The sequence below is a fragment of the Halichoerus grypus genome, chromosome 12, assembly GCF_964656455.1.
Source record: "Halichoerus grypus chromosome 12, mHalGry1.hap1.1, whole genome shotgun sequence".
Lineage (NCBI taxonomy): Eukaryota > Metazoa > Chordata > Mammalia > Carnivora > Phocidae > Halichoerus > Halichoerus grypus.
The window spans coordinates 99,993,729-100,011,996 of record NC_135723.1 but is presented as its reverse complement, the minus strand read 5'-3'; the positions used below and the strand labels follow the sequence as shown (position 1 = coordinate 100,011,996).

Genomic DNA, 18,268 nt, shown 5'->3' with positions numbered 1-18,268 from the left:
CTATCCGTATTCTTCTTCAAGCACATTCTGTTGTAAGTTTTTTAACGTTTTAAATTGAGCTCTTCACTTTTTGGTTTTCAAACTTTCTTCTCTTCAGATGAGTGTGTTTAAGGCTAAAGTTTCCCTCTAATTACTACTTTCATTGTACAACACAAGTTGGGTTTTTTTTAAGATTTTATTCATTTATTTGAGAGAGAGTACGAGCAGGGGGAGGGGCAGAGGGAGAGGGAGAAGCAGGTTCCCCACTGAGCAGGGAGCCCAACGCAGGGCTGGATCCCAGGACCCGGGGATCATGATCTAAGCTGATGTCAGACGCTTAACTGACTGAGCCACCCAGACACCCCCTTTTAAGATTTGTTTATTTGAGAGAGAGAGAGAGAGAGAGAGTGTGTGTGTGTGTGTGTGTGTGTGTGTGTGTGAGTGGGGGAGAGGCAGAGGGAGAGAGGGAGAATCTCAAGCAGACTCCCCGCTGAACACAGAGCCCAAAGCGGGGCTCGATCCACAGCCCCGAGATCACCACCCGAACCGAAATCAAGAGTCAGACACTCAACCGACTGAGCCACCCAGGAGCCCCTGTACAGCACACGTTTTGAAATGTAGTGTTTTCATAACCATCCATTCATAAATATTTTGTCATGTCCATTACATTTTCTTCTGTGATCTGTGAACTATTAGTGTGTTTTTAAGTCCCTGAATGTACAGAAACTTTTGTTATTTTGTTATTAATTATTTCTAATTTTATTGTGTTGAATTCACAGAATATGATCCTTCAGTGATCTTTGGGGGTTTTTTGAGAGTTGCCTAATAAATGGGACTGTTGTATTTACTGGTCCTATTTCTCAGTTTTCTCATATTGTTAAGATTTCCTGAATATGCTCCAATGATGGCCAAGAAAAGAGTCCCATTTTATAACACTCTCCAGGCAATAGGAGACTATAACTACATACCAACCAGGGGGAGGCAATAGGAAGTGAAAGAAGCTCCCCAAATGATATTTTTGCTCCACCTCCAGCACTATACCCAGAGCATGAATCCAGTCGAAGCCCACATTCATGCAACCAGGCCATCGACCTGTTCCCTGGGCTCCCAGGGCCAGACACCCCAGTCCCAGACCTGCAAAATTTCACCTGCATCTTTGAGGGCTTTACACACAAGAAAAGGAACCATCAGATGATGTTCAAACGCTGTCATTGGAGATCAACCAAAAACATGAGAAATTAAATCTTTCCTTTTTAAAGATTTTATTCATTTATTTGAGAGAGAGAGAGAGTAGGGGGGAGGGGCAGAGGGGGAGGGAGAAGCAGGCTCCCCGCTGAGCAGGGAGCCCGATGTGGGGCTCCATCCCAGGACCCTGAGATCATGACCTGAGCCGAAGGCAGTCACCTAACCGACTGAGCCACCCAGGTGTCCCGAGAAATTGAATCTTAAGGAAAAAAGAGGCACGAGGCGTATGGGATAATCTGCCAACTGAGGGATTAGCACGGTAAAAGTCGGGGAGAGAACAGAGTACTGGCTGGACAAGCTAGACAGCCCACTGCCTGTCAGCTCGCCCCCGTCCGGGGACACGGGCTCAGGCACGCCCTCATAAGCCCCCAGGACTGACACTGTGGCCCCCACCACCCCGGCCATAGGGACAACATCGGCAGTGCCGGGAGAATGGACTGTATCCAAGGGACTCCCTCAAGGGACAGTGGCCAGTCACACCCAAAGCCACCTTGGGGACTCTGCATGTGAGACAAGGAGAAGGACACACAGGGCAGGAGGTGAGGGAGCCAAGGGCAGTGGCAGAAAGCGGCACGAGCAACAAGGCGCAGGCGCCGCAGAGAACACCAGATAGCACGTGGGAAAGATGGCCAGTGTGTCCTCCTTCGCCAGCCCGAAACACGCTTCTTATGTGCACATCAAGACCCAGCCCTCCCCAATCCCAAGAACTCTGTATGGTCCATTCTTCCTCCAGAAGCCCCACGCCACACATACACCCAGGGATTTCTGGGAGTGCTCACCTGCGGAGGAGGCTGCCTGTCCCCTCTGTCCCTCAGCCTGTGTTTCTCACCTCCCAGGATCCCCTGTGCACCCCCATGCCACCCACCTCCAGAGCGCCCCTGGCCCCACACACGGACACAGTTCCCACTGTTCCTAGAAACAAAGGCTCTCTTGAACCCACATGCTTTAAACCCACTGTCGGGGGCACTGCTTGTCCCTAGCAGGTTTCCACGTGCCAGGAGAAGGACCGGCTCAGCCCCTCGCGAATGAAAGAATTTCAGGTCCTTCCCACATTTCAGAGGCCCCTATCCCCAGGAGCTCTGCCTAACAGTAGCCTTTTAAAAATGATTATTATTATTAGGGGTGCCTGGGTGACTCAGGCTATTGAGCATCCGACTCTCAGGTCATGATCTCAGGGTGGTGAGATCGAGCCCCGAGTCAGGCTCCGGACTCAGCACACGCTCGCTCTTTCTCAAATAAATAAATCTTAAAAAAATAAAATAAAAATGATGATTATTAAACACAACAGCTAACATGCTGTCTTGAATCATCTGCATTTGAAACGCTGCCCAAGTCCCAGGCTAGTTTGGGATGAGCAGTGAGAATTTGTTTTACATGGGTTTAAACGATGACCTTCCAGAAACAAAGGTCTGCTCCAAGGTGTCTTTCTGTCTGTGCCGCTAGAAACTGCAGTCATCTTGCCTAAAGAAAAAAAAAAAATTAGTTCTAGTTCTACAAGCATCTGCTCCGGAGTAGAGAAAGGTGACAGCCGTAGGAAGGAGCAAGGCTGAGTCATAGGAACAGTGTTGAGACCAAGGAAGAGGAATGCCCTCCTGAGGGACACAGCTACAGGGCCTCCCTCTCATATCATGAGGCCTTGCAACACAGAGTGGTCTCTGCTCCTTACAACCCCAAAGAGCCCACACAAGCAGTCAGGAAGCGACTATGGAACTTCAACCCTAAAAGAAACTTCAGGGGGTGGCTCGTCTACACGGCTCATTTCATGGATCAGAACTAACTGCGGTTCAAAATGGTAAGGATCTCGGGAGGCCTGGGTGGCTCAGTGGGTTGAGCATCCAACTCTTGGTTTTGGCTCAGGTCACGATCTCGGGCTCCGTGCTCAGCAGGGAGGCTGCTCCACATTCTCTCTCTCTCTCTTTCTCCCTCTTTCCCTCCCCTGGCTCGCTCCTGCTCACTCTCTTTCTCAAATAAATAAACAAATCTTTAAAAAAAAATTTAAAAATGGTAAGGATCTTGGTCAAAGCCACACAGCTATACTAGACCCCAACCTTGACCCTTGATCTAGATTCTTGGGCCTTGTCTCCATCTGGGAGGGGCCTTAGAGCAGCTGGTGAGCAACTGCCACGCCAGCCCTCGGGCCTCTGGCCTGGACCCTCACGAAGGAGATGGCCACCCCAATCTATTCATCTACTGGCAGTTCTTCACTAAAAACCTATGGGTAACTGGCCCTACAGAGAACTGAATAAAGATACTTGTCATGATCTCTTGCATGTGCAAAGTTCTTTAAGCCTGTAGCCCTCAAGACATTTCCTTAGTCTGGGATCTTCCTAGAAGCAGAGCCTGAGACAAGGATTCCATCCAAGGGGAATAAGTACTCTTGCAAAGTGCTCTCTGGAGAAGGGGAGTGGGAAGAAAGATCGGGTGGGGAAAAGGGCCAGTGATGGGGTCTCGGCTGGAAACTGGTGTCCTCTGATCCCCTGGGGAGTTCTGAGCCCAGGCTGCGCTTCAGAGCTGGCCCCCCTTCCCACGTCAGCCTCAGTGGGGTTGGCTGGGGCAGACCCCACAGGCGACCGGCTGTGAACCATTAGCAGCCAACACTCACAACAGTTTGGAAAGGGCATCTGGCGAAGCACCAGCAGCATCCGTGGTAGATTTCCTCTCACTTGGGCATCATTACCGTGAGGACATTGAGGCTTGGCCATGTTTGGAAGGGGCTCCGACGGAGGGGAGCATGAGCGTCAGTCTACCCACCTGGACCCCACTCACTGCCTTCTCCTTCTGGTCGTCCCCTGGTGAACCGTCCCTTCACTCGCTGGCAGACCACGGGCTCCAGGCGGGGCTGACCCCTCGGCGGCAGTGTGGGCCAGCCCTGCCCATTCCGATCGCTGCCCTCCACCAACTGGCTCAGACCTTTAGGGGAGGACCGAGCCTCAGCAGGCCGAGGGCTTCTTCCTGCCATGTGTGCAAGCTGAGGAGGCAGCCCCCAAGAGGGAGGCCAGAGCCAAAGATGGGCTGGGGTCCCAGCTGTCACCATCGAGTCACTGCACAGCTGCCCCACGAGCCCACACTTCCGCACTGTGGCGTTAGTCAATTTGAGTTGAACAAGAGTCCTGCCTGATTCACCCCCAACAGACCCAGGTTCCAAAGTCCCCTCAGGACCTTCCTTGGCTGATAGAAACAATTGATGCAGCCCCAAATCTGACTCAAAGAGTAGGACACAGGGGCACCTGGGGGGCTCAGTCAGTTGAGCGTCTGACTCTTGATTTCTTTTCCTTTTTTTTTTTTAAGATTTTATTTATTTATTTGAGAGAGAGACAGAGAGACAGAGATAGCAAGGAGGAGGAGACAGAGGAGACAGAGATGAGCGGGGAGGAGAGGGAGACCAACGCAGGGCTCGATCCCAGGACCCTGGGATCATGACCCGAGCTGAGGGCAGACGCCTAACCGACTGAGCCACCCAGGCGCCCCTGACTCTTGATTTCGGCTCAGGTCATGATCTCAGGGTTGGGTGATGCCGGCTCCGCCCTCAGCAGGGAGTCTGCTTGAGATTCTCTCTCCCGCTGCCCCTCCCCTCACACTCTGTCTCTCTCTCAAATAAATAAATCTTAAAAAAAAAAAAAATAGGACACAGAAGCAAGGTTCTGGGGTGAGCCTTGGCCATGATCAGGGCCAGCGCCTCACCGACAGCAGGAGGGAAATCACTCACCCCCGTCTCGGCCACCCGGTGGCAGACCTGACCTGACATAACTCTGCCCTCCAGGACCTTCTGCTCCAGAAGACACCTGGGCTCTGAAACCAAGGGGTCTGCTGCCAGGTCCACCTTCAGCCTGAGGACAATGACAGCAAACCCCTGCCTCCACATTCTCCCCAGAATGTGCAGAGTTTATGCACATTCTGATTTGACTCTCACAACTCTGAGGTAGGAGGAGCACGACAGTCACGGATAAGGAGACTAAGCTCACGGCTGGCCAAGCCCCTGGGGGGGGGGGGGCACTGGAGCACGGATGGTCTTCAGCTGGAGCACCCCCAGCAGCCCACCTCTCAGCGGGTGATGGGGATCACCACACAGCTTCTCAGCAGATCCGGCCTCACTCTCGGCTGAGCAAGCAGCTGAGGCTACTTGAAGGGGCCCCAGTATCCATTACCCAAATCCAAACAGCAGTCACGATCTAGACTGGGGGGGGGTGGGGGGGCAGCGGCTAAGCTATTCATTGTCGTGAGGCTGTGCCCTCTGGGCTATGCTTTCCACAGCCTTTGGCACCCATGGAACATAACTCCTCGACACAGGATGGAGGCAGAGCTAGAAGCCACCGCCCTGCTCCCGGCTGAGCCCCAAATGACCACAGCTCACTCCAGCTGATGTCGAGAGAACATTTATTCCACCTGGTCAGCCCCGGCAGGTCTCAGTGACCAACGGAAATATCCAGCGTGGACACCATCCCCACGCACTCCTGCGTAGCCATGGGGGCGTTCCCTCCTGTCCCACTGCCTGAGGGTTCCTACAGCCATTCCTGCCCCAGGCGAGCCAGCTCATGGCCCAGGCAAATGCACCCACGTGTGAACTCACGGGCCCTCTCCTCCTCACCACCAGTCACCCCACAGCCTCCAGCACTTGACCCATCAGCTATTCGACAAGTATTCCTGAGTGTTATGAGCCCAGCCCCGTGCTGGACCCTGTTCGGGTTCAAGAAGACACGGCACGTCCCTTGCCCTCAGGGAGCTCACAGTCTAGCTGGAGACTCAACACACACACATGCACACGCGCACAGAAAACCCGAGTACAAGGCTGCACGTGCTACCCAAGGGTGAGTTGGCATGGTAACACAGGGACTGTTCAGAGGACGAGGATGGAGGGCCTGGCAGAGAAGAGAGCTCAGCAGGGCAGGGGAGGGCCACATTTCGGAGCAATTCAAGGGAAGACAGAGAAGGCAACAGCGGATGTGGACCACACGGTTACAGGGAAGGGAGGAGATGAGAGGACAACCACGGAGAAGGGGTGCATCTGCGAGGCTCCCTCCAGGCGGGCCAAGGATCAGAGCACGTGACAGCTTCTAGAGTGCAGATTGTTCCTCTTCCTCTGATCTCCCCCAGAGTGGTTTGGTATTCCAGGACGAGGCAGATGGCAGACAGCCCATAAGAACCTCTGCACCAAACCGCATGGGAGACAGGACCAGCAAGGTCCCGGGCTGGGAGCCGTGGAGGCCTCCCGACAACCCTAACCAAACCCCAGCTTGGCCCTGGGACCTCCCACCTAAACAAACTCCACTGTGCCCCCCCACGACTCACATTGCTGGGCTTTGATCTAAATCCCATGTCTATAGGCCTCTCCCCACCCCCTAGGGTTTCACTAAATATAACCTGCAACATGACGTCTGGGTTGTCATCAAAAACCCATCCCAGCCCTACTCGGCCACACCTTTTCAGGTTGAGTGGTTCATTCTGAGGAGGCCAGTGAGCCAGGCCAACCTGCTCCCACTGTCCACGCACGGAACACTGGCAGGCCCCAGGAGCGAGGCTCGGTCTTCCTCCCCAGCCTTCCCCACACCGTGCCCGGCTGCAGCTGAATCCTGGTCTGGCAGGAGACAGCCCTGCTGCACTTAGCTGCTGGAAGCAGGATCCCTCCCCCAGGTAGACTGGGCCCAGGCTCATGCTCACCCCACATCCACAGAAGGTCCAGCTTTCCCCTCCACCTCCATGGTGAAATCGGAGTCCAGGCTGCATGGTGAAAACCAGCAGCCAGGTAGCCAGAGCAAAGCAGGCCCAAACCAGAGAAGAGCAAACCCAGCCCAGGGAGCCTCCAGCAATGTCCGCGGAAGGGAGGAAAGGTTCCAGAAGCCTGATGCACTGTCAGGCCCGGGGGAAGAGAGTGACTGGAAGGGTCCCCTCCTCAGAATCCTTTATTCCTGAACGAGGGAAGGCAGTTCAGCCGGGGGAGGGAGAAATGCTACTTGTATGGTGGCCCAGGCTCTACGCCAGGTGAGGAAGGAGTGACGGGTTAGGTCCGGGAGCTCTGAACTTGCTTGTAGATTCTCATGTCTACATGAGTTTGCGTGTTTTCCTGGTGAGAAGGTTCATAACGTCTGTGAGATTTTCAAAGGGCTTCATGCCCCCCACGCATTAAGAACCATCGCTCTGAGAGCAAAGCCTGCTGCAGGTATGGGTCACCCCTGGGGCAAGGCTTTGCCTCTGGAGCCTGGTCTGCCACCGACTCGCTGTGTTCTCGTAGGCCAGTTACTCCCTGTCTCCGGTGAGCCAGGCAGGTGCAGAGAAGCCGGCTCTCCACGCAGGCACTGTCCCTGCGGCCACAGGAGAGTGGACTGTGGCCGGGCAGCCAGGACAAGCTCTTCTCCAGCTGTCACTCCCATCAGGTTTGGGGAGTTCTTCCACCACGGGCACAGAAGCCGCCTCCAATTCCAGGCTGCACGGGTCCCCTCTGCAGGGCACCTCCCGAGGTAGGTCTTCTTAGGGGACGTATCCTCATGCCAGTGGGCAGGCCCCCACGGGGCCCCATTCCTAGGCTCTGTGCCCAGATGTGCCTGACACACCGCCCAGAAGGCCTGCCCACTCCACATCTGTTCATGGAGACAAAGAGACCAGGGTCAGGTCTGGGGCTCTGACACGGCCCTGCCCAGCCCCTCCTCACCACCCCTCCTCCCGGTGGCTAGGTGGGAGCGGTAAGCTGGGCCACCCTGCACTTGTCTGAAGCTCTGAGCCAGTCCTCTTAGCCCCCTACCAAGCACTTCAGGATTATCGATCCCATTTACCACTGAGACAACTTGAGTTCAGAGCATTCGAGCTCCAGATGTCCCAGGTCCCAATTAATCTCATCATCTCTGCCACTGAGTACTCGTCCACAGAGCAGCGGCCATATTGCTGCAGCCACCTAGTGGCAAGCAGAGGGCCACTGACCCCCAAGGAGCCCCAAAGCTCTAAGGAAAGGCAGAGGGTGGGGACAGGTCTCCAGCACCTAGCAACGTGGTGGCACAGGCTGGGCACAGAGCAAGGGCTCTGTAAGTGCAGGTCCCCTCCAAGCCCCCAACTCCCTTCCTCCCAATCCACTACTGTGGATGTCATGCCCACCGCCAGGCCCCCACACCACCCAGGGGTACCCCTGCCCAGGATCCTACCACCTGGTCTCCAGTCACATTCCCACATCCTTGACACTCCATGTTCCCACCAGTAAGAGCCTCCCTCACAGGCAGTGTGGTAGGGGGCCAGGCTTGTACTGTTTTACCACTAAGTACTAAGTGAGATTTGGAGCAAGCTTGGGTGAGCCTCAGTTTCTTCATCTGCTAAATGGCTGAAGAAGCCTGTGCTTTGGAGCACCAACGTGGAATCAGGGGCCTGGGGGCCAGTCCTGGCTCTCCCCTTGGTCAAGCCCCTTAGCTAGGGGTCTCATTTTCTCTTGCCCAGATGACCCCACAACCCTTGAGTTTCCTGCTCATCCCACTTTGACCTGTCCTCACAATGCTTCCATTTCTCCTTGAGCTGCATGTCTGAGATCACCATGCTGTCCTCATTAAACATCTTGGTGTCCTCTCTCCCTGGCCACAAAGTCTTTTGTAGGACAAATATGAGCCTCCTCTATCTAACTCCTGCCTCAGAGACCTTGCACCTTCACTCTCCCTGGAGCACTTCTATTCATCCCCAGAACCCAGTTCAAGCCATCAGACTGCCTTGGGGACACCAATCCCCTACCCCCACCTCCCAGCGCACTTTCTAGTCTGTCCCTTAGGATAGCCTGCATCCCCTGTGTAGGTACCAAGTGCCCCCCCCCCCCAGGTTTTGTGTCTGTACCTCCTCCCAAGAGCACAGCACTGTGCACGACACACCGGGGTGCTCAATAGATGTTTCTGGACCAGTGAAGTCACCCCCTCTTATCTGGTAATGTTTAACTACAATCCTCACAATATCCCAGGGAGGAGTCCAATGTGAAATGCAATTCACAGATGAACAGACTGAGTCATGAAGTGAAATGACTTCTCAAGTACACCAGAGGTGTTAGAGCCAGGAGAGCTTGGGGGCTGAGGGCGGCCTGGGCATTATGGAGAGTGGCCCTCTCCAGGTGGCTTTCAACTCTGACATTGTGGGAATGAAGATCTAGTAAGAAGCTAGTCATAGACCCAGAGCTCAGCGCACCCCTCCTCCCCTGCCTGTCCCCTCCCCAACCCCTGCCCCGGCCTGAGAGGGGCTCCGGCTGGCCCTTGGGTCTCACCTACTCTAGGCCGGGTGAGCCTGAGGAGGAGGAGAACCGATGCAGGGGCCCGGAGCAGCTGTGGGCGGCCAGCCAGAGGGTGGAGACACGGAAGGAGGCGTCCCAAGCCGGGCCGCGGCCCACTCCTTCAAGACCCCAAGCCAGCCCTCCCCGTCTCCGGGGATCGCGTCCAGAGCGGGGGCCGCAGCCCAGCGCCATCTCCGGGAGTCATGGCCGCGGCCCCGGGGCGGGGGAGAGGCGGCGGCAGGCCTGGGGCGCATCAGAGCACGCGGCCTAAATGGGCCGCCTGGCCCTCGGGCCCGTGGCCGTGGCTGCGCTGGTGGGCCTTGAGCGAGCCCTCGCGCGCGAAGCTCTTGCCGCAGCGGGCGCAGAAGTAGGGCCGCCGCTCCCCGAACACGCCGGGGCGGCGCGGGTGCGGCGCGGGCATGCGCGCGTGCGTGCGCTGGTGGTTGAGCAGGAAGCGCGGCTCGCGGAAGCAGCGGCCGCACTGCGCGCACTGGTGCGGCTTCTCGCCGCTGTGGATGCGCTGGTGCGTGAGCAGGTTCTGCTTGAGGCTGAAGCAGCGGCCGCACTCCGGGCAGGCGAAGGGCCGCTCGCCGGTGTGGGTGCGCTGGTGCACCTCGAGGTTGTGCTTGACGCTGAAGGCCTTGCCGCACTCGGGGCACACGAAGGCGGCCGCGCGGCCCACCCCAGCGTGCGCCTTCTGGTGCCGCACCAGGCTGGGCTGCTGCGAGAAGGTCTGGCCGCACAGTGGGCAGCGGTGAGGCTGCTCCTCCGCGGGGTGGTGGATGACCAGGCCTCGCTCGTCCCCCAGACCCTCCTCCCCGTCCCCCGCAGGGGACCCGCCCCCCGGGGACGCCAGCTCTGTCATGGGCACTTCCAGCCGCAGTCACCAGCCCCTGGGGAGGCAGAAGCAGAGAGAGGAGTCAGAAGGGGGGGGCATCCAAGGATCAGCCGGCCCCCAACCTCAGGGAGGACATTGCCCTGGCTCCCCACAGCTTCAGCATCTGCCCCTCTACAGTCTTGTTCAAGCCAGTGTTTCCCTGCTGGAATGCCCTTCTTTCTCCTCTACCCCTTAATCACAGCCTGCCCCTCCTTAAGGCCTTTCTCAAGTGCTACCTCCTCCCAAAAGCCTTCCCTGAACCCTCCAGCCCCTCCTGAGCCCTATGGCCCAACCCTATGACCCTCAGTCATCACATGGCAGGTCAGTCGTGCCACCTCAGTCTCCTGGCCCTGTGCCTGCCTTAAGGACAAAGCTGTCTCCTTCTTCTATTCCGAACACCAAGCACTGTGCCTGCCACACAAAGCATTGAATAAATGACGATAGGTAATATTCAGGGGCTTCTAGTATTTAAGTTAGCCTGCCCCTGGATAGGTCTTATCTCTCCAACCAGAATCTCAAGGAGGGGGGTGCATCCCAATCTGGAGGGAAGGGTGGGGTCACCTGGTGGTTCACAGATATTTTTGAAAAGCTTAAAAGAAAAAACAAAACAAAAACCCTGCACACTTGAAAGTAATCTCAATTAAACATTAAAGCAGCAGCTCTTTATCAGAATGAGGCATGCCTGTAAAAGGTTTGCAAATCCCTGAAACAGAGTGTGAGCTCCCAGGAGCTGGTCTCAGCTTGATTCCTCTTGGCATCCCCAAGATACCAAAGCCTGGCCCAATGCTCCACAAACACCCCCAAGTTCAGCTCCATCCCATTCATGCTGGTTCTGCTGAGGATCCTCTCCCCCAGGGCACTGCGTTCCTCTTAAATTGTTTCCCATTGTCCTCACAGCAACGCCGGGGAAGGAGCAGGCCTTACTGAGCCCTGCTTTATAGATGGGGTAACTGAGGTCAGCTTACTTGCCCAAGGTCACACAAGGTGAGCCAGGACTAGGCCCGAAGTTTCCTGACTCACTGGCAAAAGCTCTTCTCAGTGTACCAGCTGCTCATCAACTAAACTCCCCTCAGAATACACACACACACACGTACACACACACACATACACACACATACACATACACACACACGTACCCCCATACACACACACATACACACACAAGACCACCACCACTATCCTGACCACCAGAGTTAGAGACACCCAAAGCACCACTGCTCCTGGAGGGCACTGTCTGCTGCCCCCACCTCCTTGCCCCCCAAAAAACCTAGGGCTCCTCCTGCTGCCGAGCACGGGGGCCTGCTCCAGAGTAGGCTGAGGGGGCACTCCCCTGCAGTCCTCCATCCCCATCAGGGACCTAGACCTCCATGCAGTGCTTACTACAACCTCAGTCGACCTATCTGCAGAGTGGGATCTCCGAGATACCGCTTTTGTCTCCCCCCTCCCCTCAGGCCAGGGTGGGACACACAGCCACCCTGGAGAAGGGGCAAGTACTACTTGCAATAGACCCCACCCACGAGGCTTTCCCCAGCCAGCTGCACTGACATTTGCAAAGACAGACCATCACCGTCCCTTGGCCAATCTCAGCCTGGCCCCGCTCTCCCCAGCTATATCCCTGACTAAGGCCCCGACTATGGAGAAGGTCTAAAGCAACGGCCCCCTTTTCTCCCCGAAGGTCCTCCATCCCCTCCCGCACTCACAGCCCAGGCTGCGCCCCTGTTCCTCCGGTCTCCAGCAGTGGCTCTTTCCTCTAGAGTCTGCGCTGCCCAGCGCAAATACGGTAACTCTCCCGCAGCACCTCCCGCGCCCCTTCTCCCTCGCCCCCATAAAGACGGCCAGCCTCCCGCACCGCTGTTTTTATGAAATAGCTTCATGAATCAAAACAGCTGACCCCACCCACCCGACCTCCGCACACAACCGTGCAAACTCCCGCGGCCGGAGCGACCCTGGAGAAATATGGTAAACTCTGCGCCGCAACCTCGCCCCCACGAAAATACGTAGGCCTCCCACCCTGCTGCCGCAACCCACCCCACCCGGCTGCAAGCCCCGGCTCTCTCGGGGCGCGGATGCAACCCACCCCCAGCTTCCGCAGCACCCGCGGGAGGACCGCGCAACCCTGGATAAATACGTAATTAAGTCGCGGCGCTCCCCGCTCCGGGAAAGGGTCTGCGCGGCTCCCGGCAAATACGGTAGCGCGCCCGCAGTGACCCGCCCCCAAGGGTCCGGCACCGGCCTCGATAAATACGGTAATCTCCCGCCTCGGCCCCAGCCCCGGCGGCCCCGGACTCACGTGGCGCCGCCTCCCGAGCCCCTCCGTCTCCGCCGCAGCGCCGCAGTCACCAGCGTCGCCGCAGCCGCACAGCAGCCCCGTGAGGCTGGGAGGTCTAACTCGCCGACGACCTGGCTGGCGGAAAACGGAGGGCTGTGAGCGCTGCGCCCTCCCGGGCAGGCGAGGGAACCGGGCGGGAGCCGGTTCGCGAGCAGAACGCCCCGCCGGGCGGGACACCCCCAAGCTCCCCGGCCCCCGGCCTCAGCCATTCCCATTTCAGGATCGTCAGAGGCCCCCAGCCGGCAGTCAGAGCCTCTTCCTCACCTCCCTCATCCTAAAGCCGCGCTACCCTGGCCAGGCCCACGGACTGCCCCCAGAGCCCCGGAAGCAGGGTGTGGGGGCGCAGGCGGCATAAGCCTTTCCTTGCGAGAGACAGCAGCGGGGGAAGGCCGGAGCCCCTGCTGCGGAGCCTCTCTGAGCGGGGTGTCATGGGTGCGAGACAGCCATCGAAGGGGCAGAATCAGAGCTGCCTGAACTAACCGTGTTGCGAAAGCCTCCCCCCCACCCCCCCACCCCCACCCTCTGGCCCGGTTTATGCCCCCAGGACGGCAGGGGACATGGAAGAAGTGACACCCCAACTGTCCCCGCCTCCTCCGAACTGGACCCATTCCGGTCAAGCCAAAGATACCCCATAAAAGATATCCCATAAAAGAGCCACCTATAACATCTATCACACCCCCGTGGACAGGGCTGGGCTAAATTCCAGCTTTCAACTGTCCTTCAATAATAATACCCCTTATCTAAACATTGCTTGTCTTTTTACAAAGCTTTTTCCCATATACTATCTCGTGGGAGCCTTCCAATAACCGTGTGCCATCTAGGTTGTACAGGTATCATTATCCTATTTTATAGATGGGAAAATAAAATAAAATTGAAACACGGAGCAGCTTCCCTGGAGACCCGCAGCCCTAAGTGGCCAAAGCCAGATGGGAAGGCAGGCCCACCAGCCGGCTCACTCTCCCCGACACCATTCTGGTACCTAGACCCCCAAACAGAAACAGGGTGCGATGATCGGGACCGGAAATACTCATGTCCAGGGTAAAAAAGTGCCTCAGAATTTACACTTCTGGGGCGCCTGGGTGGCTCAGTCGTTAAGCGTCTGCCTTCGGCTCAGGTCATGATCCCAGGGTCCTGGGATCGAGTCCCGCATCGGGCTCCCTGCTCCGCGGGAAGCCTGCTTCTCCCTCTCCCACTCCCCCTGCTTGTGTTCCTGCTCTCGCTATCTCTCTGTCAAATAAATAAATAAAATCTTTAAAAAAAAAAAAAAAAAAAGAATTTACACTTCTTAGATAAAGAAACTGAGGCCAAAAGGGAAAGTGATTTTTTTTTTTAAGTGAAAAGTGCTAGAGGAATATCAAGTAGCCTTTTTCTCTGTGGCCCCTGGTAGCTGCCAGGTGGGCCCAGGCAGAGCTCCTTACAACAGATGGTGGATGTGGCTGCTGGGGCGGCGCCATCCCTGAGGAGGGGCTCTGGGAGACGCAAGCCTCCTGGCCCCATGAGGTGGCTCCCGTCACTCGGCAGGTGTTCAGTGTGCCCTCCTGGGCAGTGTACCATTCCAGCCTCTCCAGGACCCACCCCACCCCCCACCCCATCCATGCTGCTCCCGTAGCAGCGCATCGAGTTAAGTGGGGCTTCCTGAGCTAGACATCCCAAGGAGACTGGTACTTAAAATAGAGGCACCAGGGAGGGAATTCTGGGAAGCCAAAAGAAATGAATCCATCAGGACAGATGTTCCCATGACATTGCCAAAAGGACCCCCTAACCACTGATGGCCAGGGGCTGGAGCTTTGCTCAGAGAGCAGCCACACCTCCCACCTGTCCAGCTCCTGTTGCAAAAGTTGTCAGCTGCCAGAGCCACGGGCCTCCATCCCTTCTACAGGCTATAGGAGAAATGGGGACACTTAGGCAATGACCAGGTTTTTCAAAAGCAAAACCAACAATGTACCCGAGGATGTCACCCATATTTTTAGCAGCATTTTCTAAGTAAACTGTGCCAAAGTGGCAAGGCACACAGCCGGGGGACGGGTGTGGGAAGGAGGCGACACCCCCTAAAACCCACCCCGTCTCAGTGGGTGATGCCGAGGGCCCGGGGCTCCTGGAGGCCTCCGTTCTCTGCTCTGCCAATGAATGAGTTCTGCTGAGTCACTTCATCTCTCTGGTTTCGTACACATGCACCCCCCCCACACGCACACACACATTCCCCCCCACCCCCGCCACGGTTCTCATGTGCTGTGGTGAACGCTACAGAATGGAGATGGGGAGAACTTCTGCAAACGAAGCCATGCTTCTTCATACAGGCGGGGTCCGTGGCGGGCGTGGCAGGCTCACCGCCACTCCACAAGGCGTGGCCCCCGTGTGGACAGCTCAGCGGAGCCCTGCCCAGGGCCCTGCACTGCATCCCTCCCACTCGCCGGGGTCGTGCTAGATGGACAGTCACCCTGTGTGCCCCCGCCCCCCCGCCAGCCCCAGGCCGCTGCTCCTGCAGATCCCAGCCTGGCCTTCCTCCAACTCCTCCTGCTTTGGGCTCCATCCCCAGGGTTTTCCTGCTCAGCTGGGCCACCACTTCCCCCCTGACTCGCTCCTCCCATCTCCCCAAATTGGACAGCGATCACTACATATCCCCTTCCAAACATCTTGTGTTGACTTCAAATTGGGATTTAGCACACCTTTGTTTTCCCACCAGGTTGTGAGCTTCAAACGCAGGGGCTGTGTTTTCGGCATCTCTGGATCCCAAGTGCCCCCAGCATCTAATAGCCCCACAGCCGATCTCTGGTGAATGAAGGAATGCACGTCCGTAAGCCACAGCTGCTAGCCATGGAGGGAAGATGGCAAACAAAGCCACAGCCCCGGCATCGAGGACTGGGAGACACTGCCGACGCCCCGTTGGATATGTGGGGCTGTGGGTGCAAGGTCTCATCTGCTCCAAAGTTCCCTTTCCTTGACACTAAAACCCAAGATGTGACCTAGGGTCAATTCAGCCAAGCTCTTAAACCTGCAGCTGGCCTATTTAATACAGGTGGAGACTTCCTCCTTATGGGATGGAGCTCTGTTTGGGGAAAACCCTGTTCTTCTCTTTCCATAGTAAACTTGCACTTGTATAAATGCTGTGCACATAGCCACACATGGGGCTTGTTAAAATAATGATGGTAACTGCTATTTATTGAGTGTTTGCTGCGTCCCAGGCGCTATACCACAAGCTTTACAGGGGTGACCTGCACAGGGTTCCACAGCCTACCCGGTAAAGCCAGAATTTAGCCCCAGAACTATCTGACTCTATCCATGACTCCCAACAACAAGAGAAAGCTCTTTCTAGATCTGAGTGGTGGCAGGGAGAGAGACGACATTTCTACTTCTTAATAGGAGCATTATTCCTAGAGCTATACTGTCCAATAGCCACACGTGGCTTAGTTAATTAATTAAAATTAAATTTTAAATTCAGTTCCTCAGCCTCACACGCCACATTTTAAGTCCTCAGTAGCCGCATGTGGCTGGTGACTACAGTATTGGATGGCACAGTTATAGAACATTTTCCTCATTCCAGAAACTTCTACCTGGACAGTGCCTGTCTAGGGCCCCACCCCCTCCAGATCTGAGTAACCTAGGAGACACCACTCCCTTTTTAACCCAAGGGACAACCTATAGGATGGCATTCATTTTCTTCTCTGCCATGATCCAGTAAGAGCAGTGACATGTGAGAACATACTATTTCCGGCCCCAACACTTATCCTCTTGTCAAAAGGTCAAAGATATATATATATATTTTAACCAAACTACTTAAAGAATAAAAGGAAAAGGTCTCAGAAGCACCCACCCCCCAACTCCTCCCAGGTGCTGTCTGCCAAGTCCCTGCTGGTCCCGCTCTCTCCCTGTCCGTGCACCTGCTCACTGGCCTCCCAGCCTCATCTCCCTCCGGCAGCTCCCCGGGGCCCAGGCTGGGCAAACAGGAAGCCCAATCCTCCTGAGGAAGCTGCCAGCTGGCTGGCCGACTCAAAGCTTAGGTTGCTTGCCAAAAAACCACCATTGTCCCAGTTCCTAGGTCATTTTTATTAGCTCCCAGCCTGCTTCTAACAAAGGAACACAAGGATGACGCAGGCAGTTCCGGGAACCCCAGCTCCACCAAGCTCATCTGGCCTGTTAGAAGCTTGGCTGTGGGTCCCCACCCCAGACCTGCACTTACCTGGAGGTGGACAGGATAGAAGTCCTTTAAGATCTTGATCTGCTTATGGTTGTTTCCTGTTCGCCTGTGAAACCCTTTTATCTCGGCATGCTCTCGAGTATGTGGGATTGTAAACCACTAAGATAGATCTGAGCTTCTTGTCTGATTTTATGACATGCCTCTTCCTAAGCATTCCCTGGCCTAGTTTTATTATTTTACAATGAAGGGGGATGAAAATTGAAGTCGACAATGCCAGGCCACCCTTGGAGAAGCCAGTGATTGTGGCAGTGGAAGGGGCTTGGCTAACAGGAGGCCTGGGATCTGCCCTTTGTGGGGATGTGACATGACCTGGTGGGCCATTCTCACCACAGCATCCCCCTTCCCTGCATCACCGCCCTGCCACGGTCACCGACTTCACGGTGAGGCTAAATGACAGAGTGGACAAGAAAGCTTTTGTCAGGGAGCTGGGGCTGGGACAATTTATTCAAGAGCTGACTGAGCTATGGTGTATTAGTGATTTCCCATGAAGGTGCGTGAACTCCTCAAGGATAGGGACCATGGCTGCTATTGGCTGAATTGTGTCCCCCTCCAAATTCATATATTGAAGCCCTGAACTCCCCCCCCGCCCAATGTGATGGCATTCAGAGCTGGGTCCTTTCGGGGGCAATGAGGTTTCCATGAGGTTATGAGACTGGGATCTTCCTTGATGAGATTAGTGTCCTTACAAGAAGAGGAAGAGACACCAGAGGGCACGCTCTCTGCTCCCCCCTCCCCCGGCCATGTGAGGACAGAGGGAGGTGGTGGTCACCTGCAGGCCAGGAAGTGGGCCCTCACCAACAACCGAATCTGCCAGCACCTTGATCTTGGACTCCCTGCCTCCAGACTGTGAGAAATAAACGTCTGTTGCTCCAGCCCCCAGTCTGTGGTACTTTGTTATGGCGGCCCAAGTGCCTGGCACACAGTAGGCTTGTTAGTCAATCAGTGAATGCCATCCCCTGACCTGGCCAATGGGGTGTACATCTCAGTAATTCTTCGCTCTAATGGATGTGGCCCTGTCCCCCCCTGTGACCCAAAGCGCCCATCTGTGAGGATCAGTCACCTTGGGTTAGGGAACAAATCTTCTCATGAATTTGCACGGGGAAGAAAGCTGCGCTTAGGCCTCATTAACCCCAAGTCCTACCAACACAGCTGTTGGATTGGCTTGATCATTAAACAGAGGCCGTGTGTGGATGAGGACACCTTGGATCGTACAGAAAGTCCCACCTGACTGAGATCTTCAGTGGCTGCCTGCACCACCCCTCAGGCACCTGATTCCACGGGGCTCCAGGGTCTGGCAGGTCCATCCTTGCAGACAGCAGCTTTCCAATGCAGGAGTGGTACTCTGGGATGCCTTCCTGGAGGAGGCGGGCTTGCTTGACTGGGTCTCAGGATTTGCTAAGTGGCAAAGTGGAAGAAGCAAAT

The 18,268-nt window shown here is 55.9% G+C and overlaps 1 protein-coding gene across 7 annotated transcripts in view; it reads right to left on the bottom strand.

Moving 5' to 3' along the window:
• Nucleotides 1–5,581: 5,581 nt before the first annotated feature.
• The window catches only part of LOC118554798 (uncharacterized), a 34,224-nt gene continuing 21,537 nt past the window's right edge, over nt 5,582–18,268 (bottom strand). The window contains exons 2-5 of one of the 7 annotated variants that reach the window (XM_078059717.1): nt 18,071–18,241; nt 12,613–12,726; nt 9,440–10,338; nt 5,582–7,796 (exon numbers count right to left, since the gene is read on the bottom strand). In XM_078059717.1, coding sequence (XP_077915843.1) covers nt 9,699–10,310 — 612 coding nt within the window. In that variant the 5' untranslated portion in view covers nt 10,311–10,338; nt 12,613–12,726; nt 18,071–18,241 and the 3' untranslated portion in view covers nt 5,582–7,796; nt 9,440–9,698. The other 6 variants (XM_036122662.2, XM_078059718.1, XM_036122661.2 and 3 more) reach the window with 6 other exon arrangements.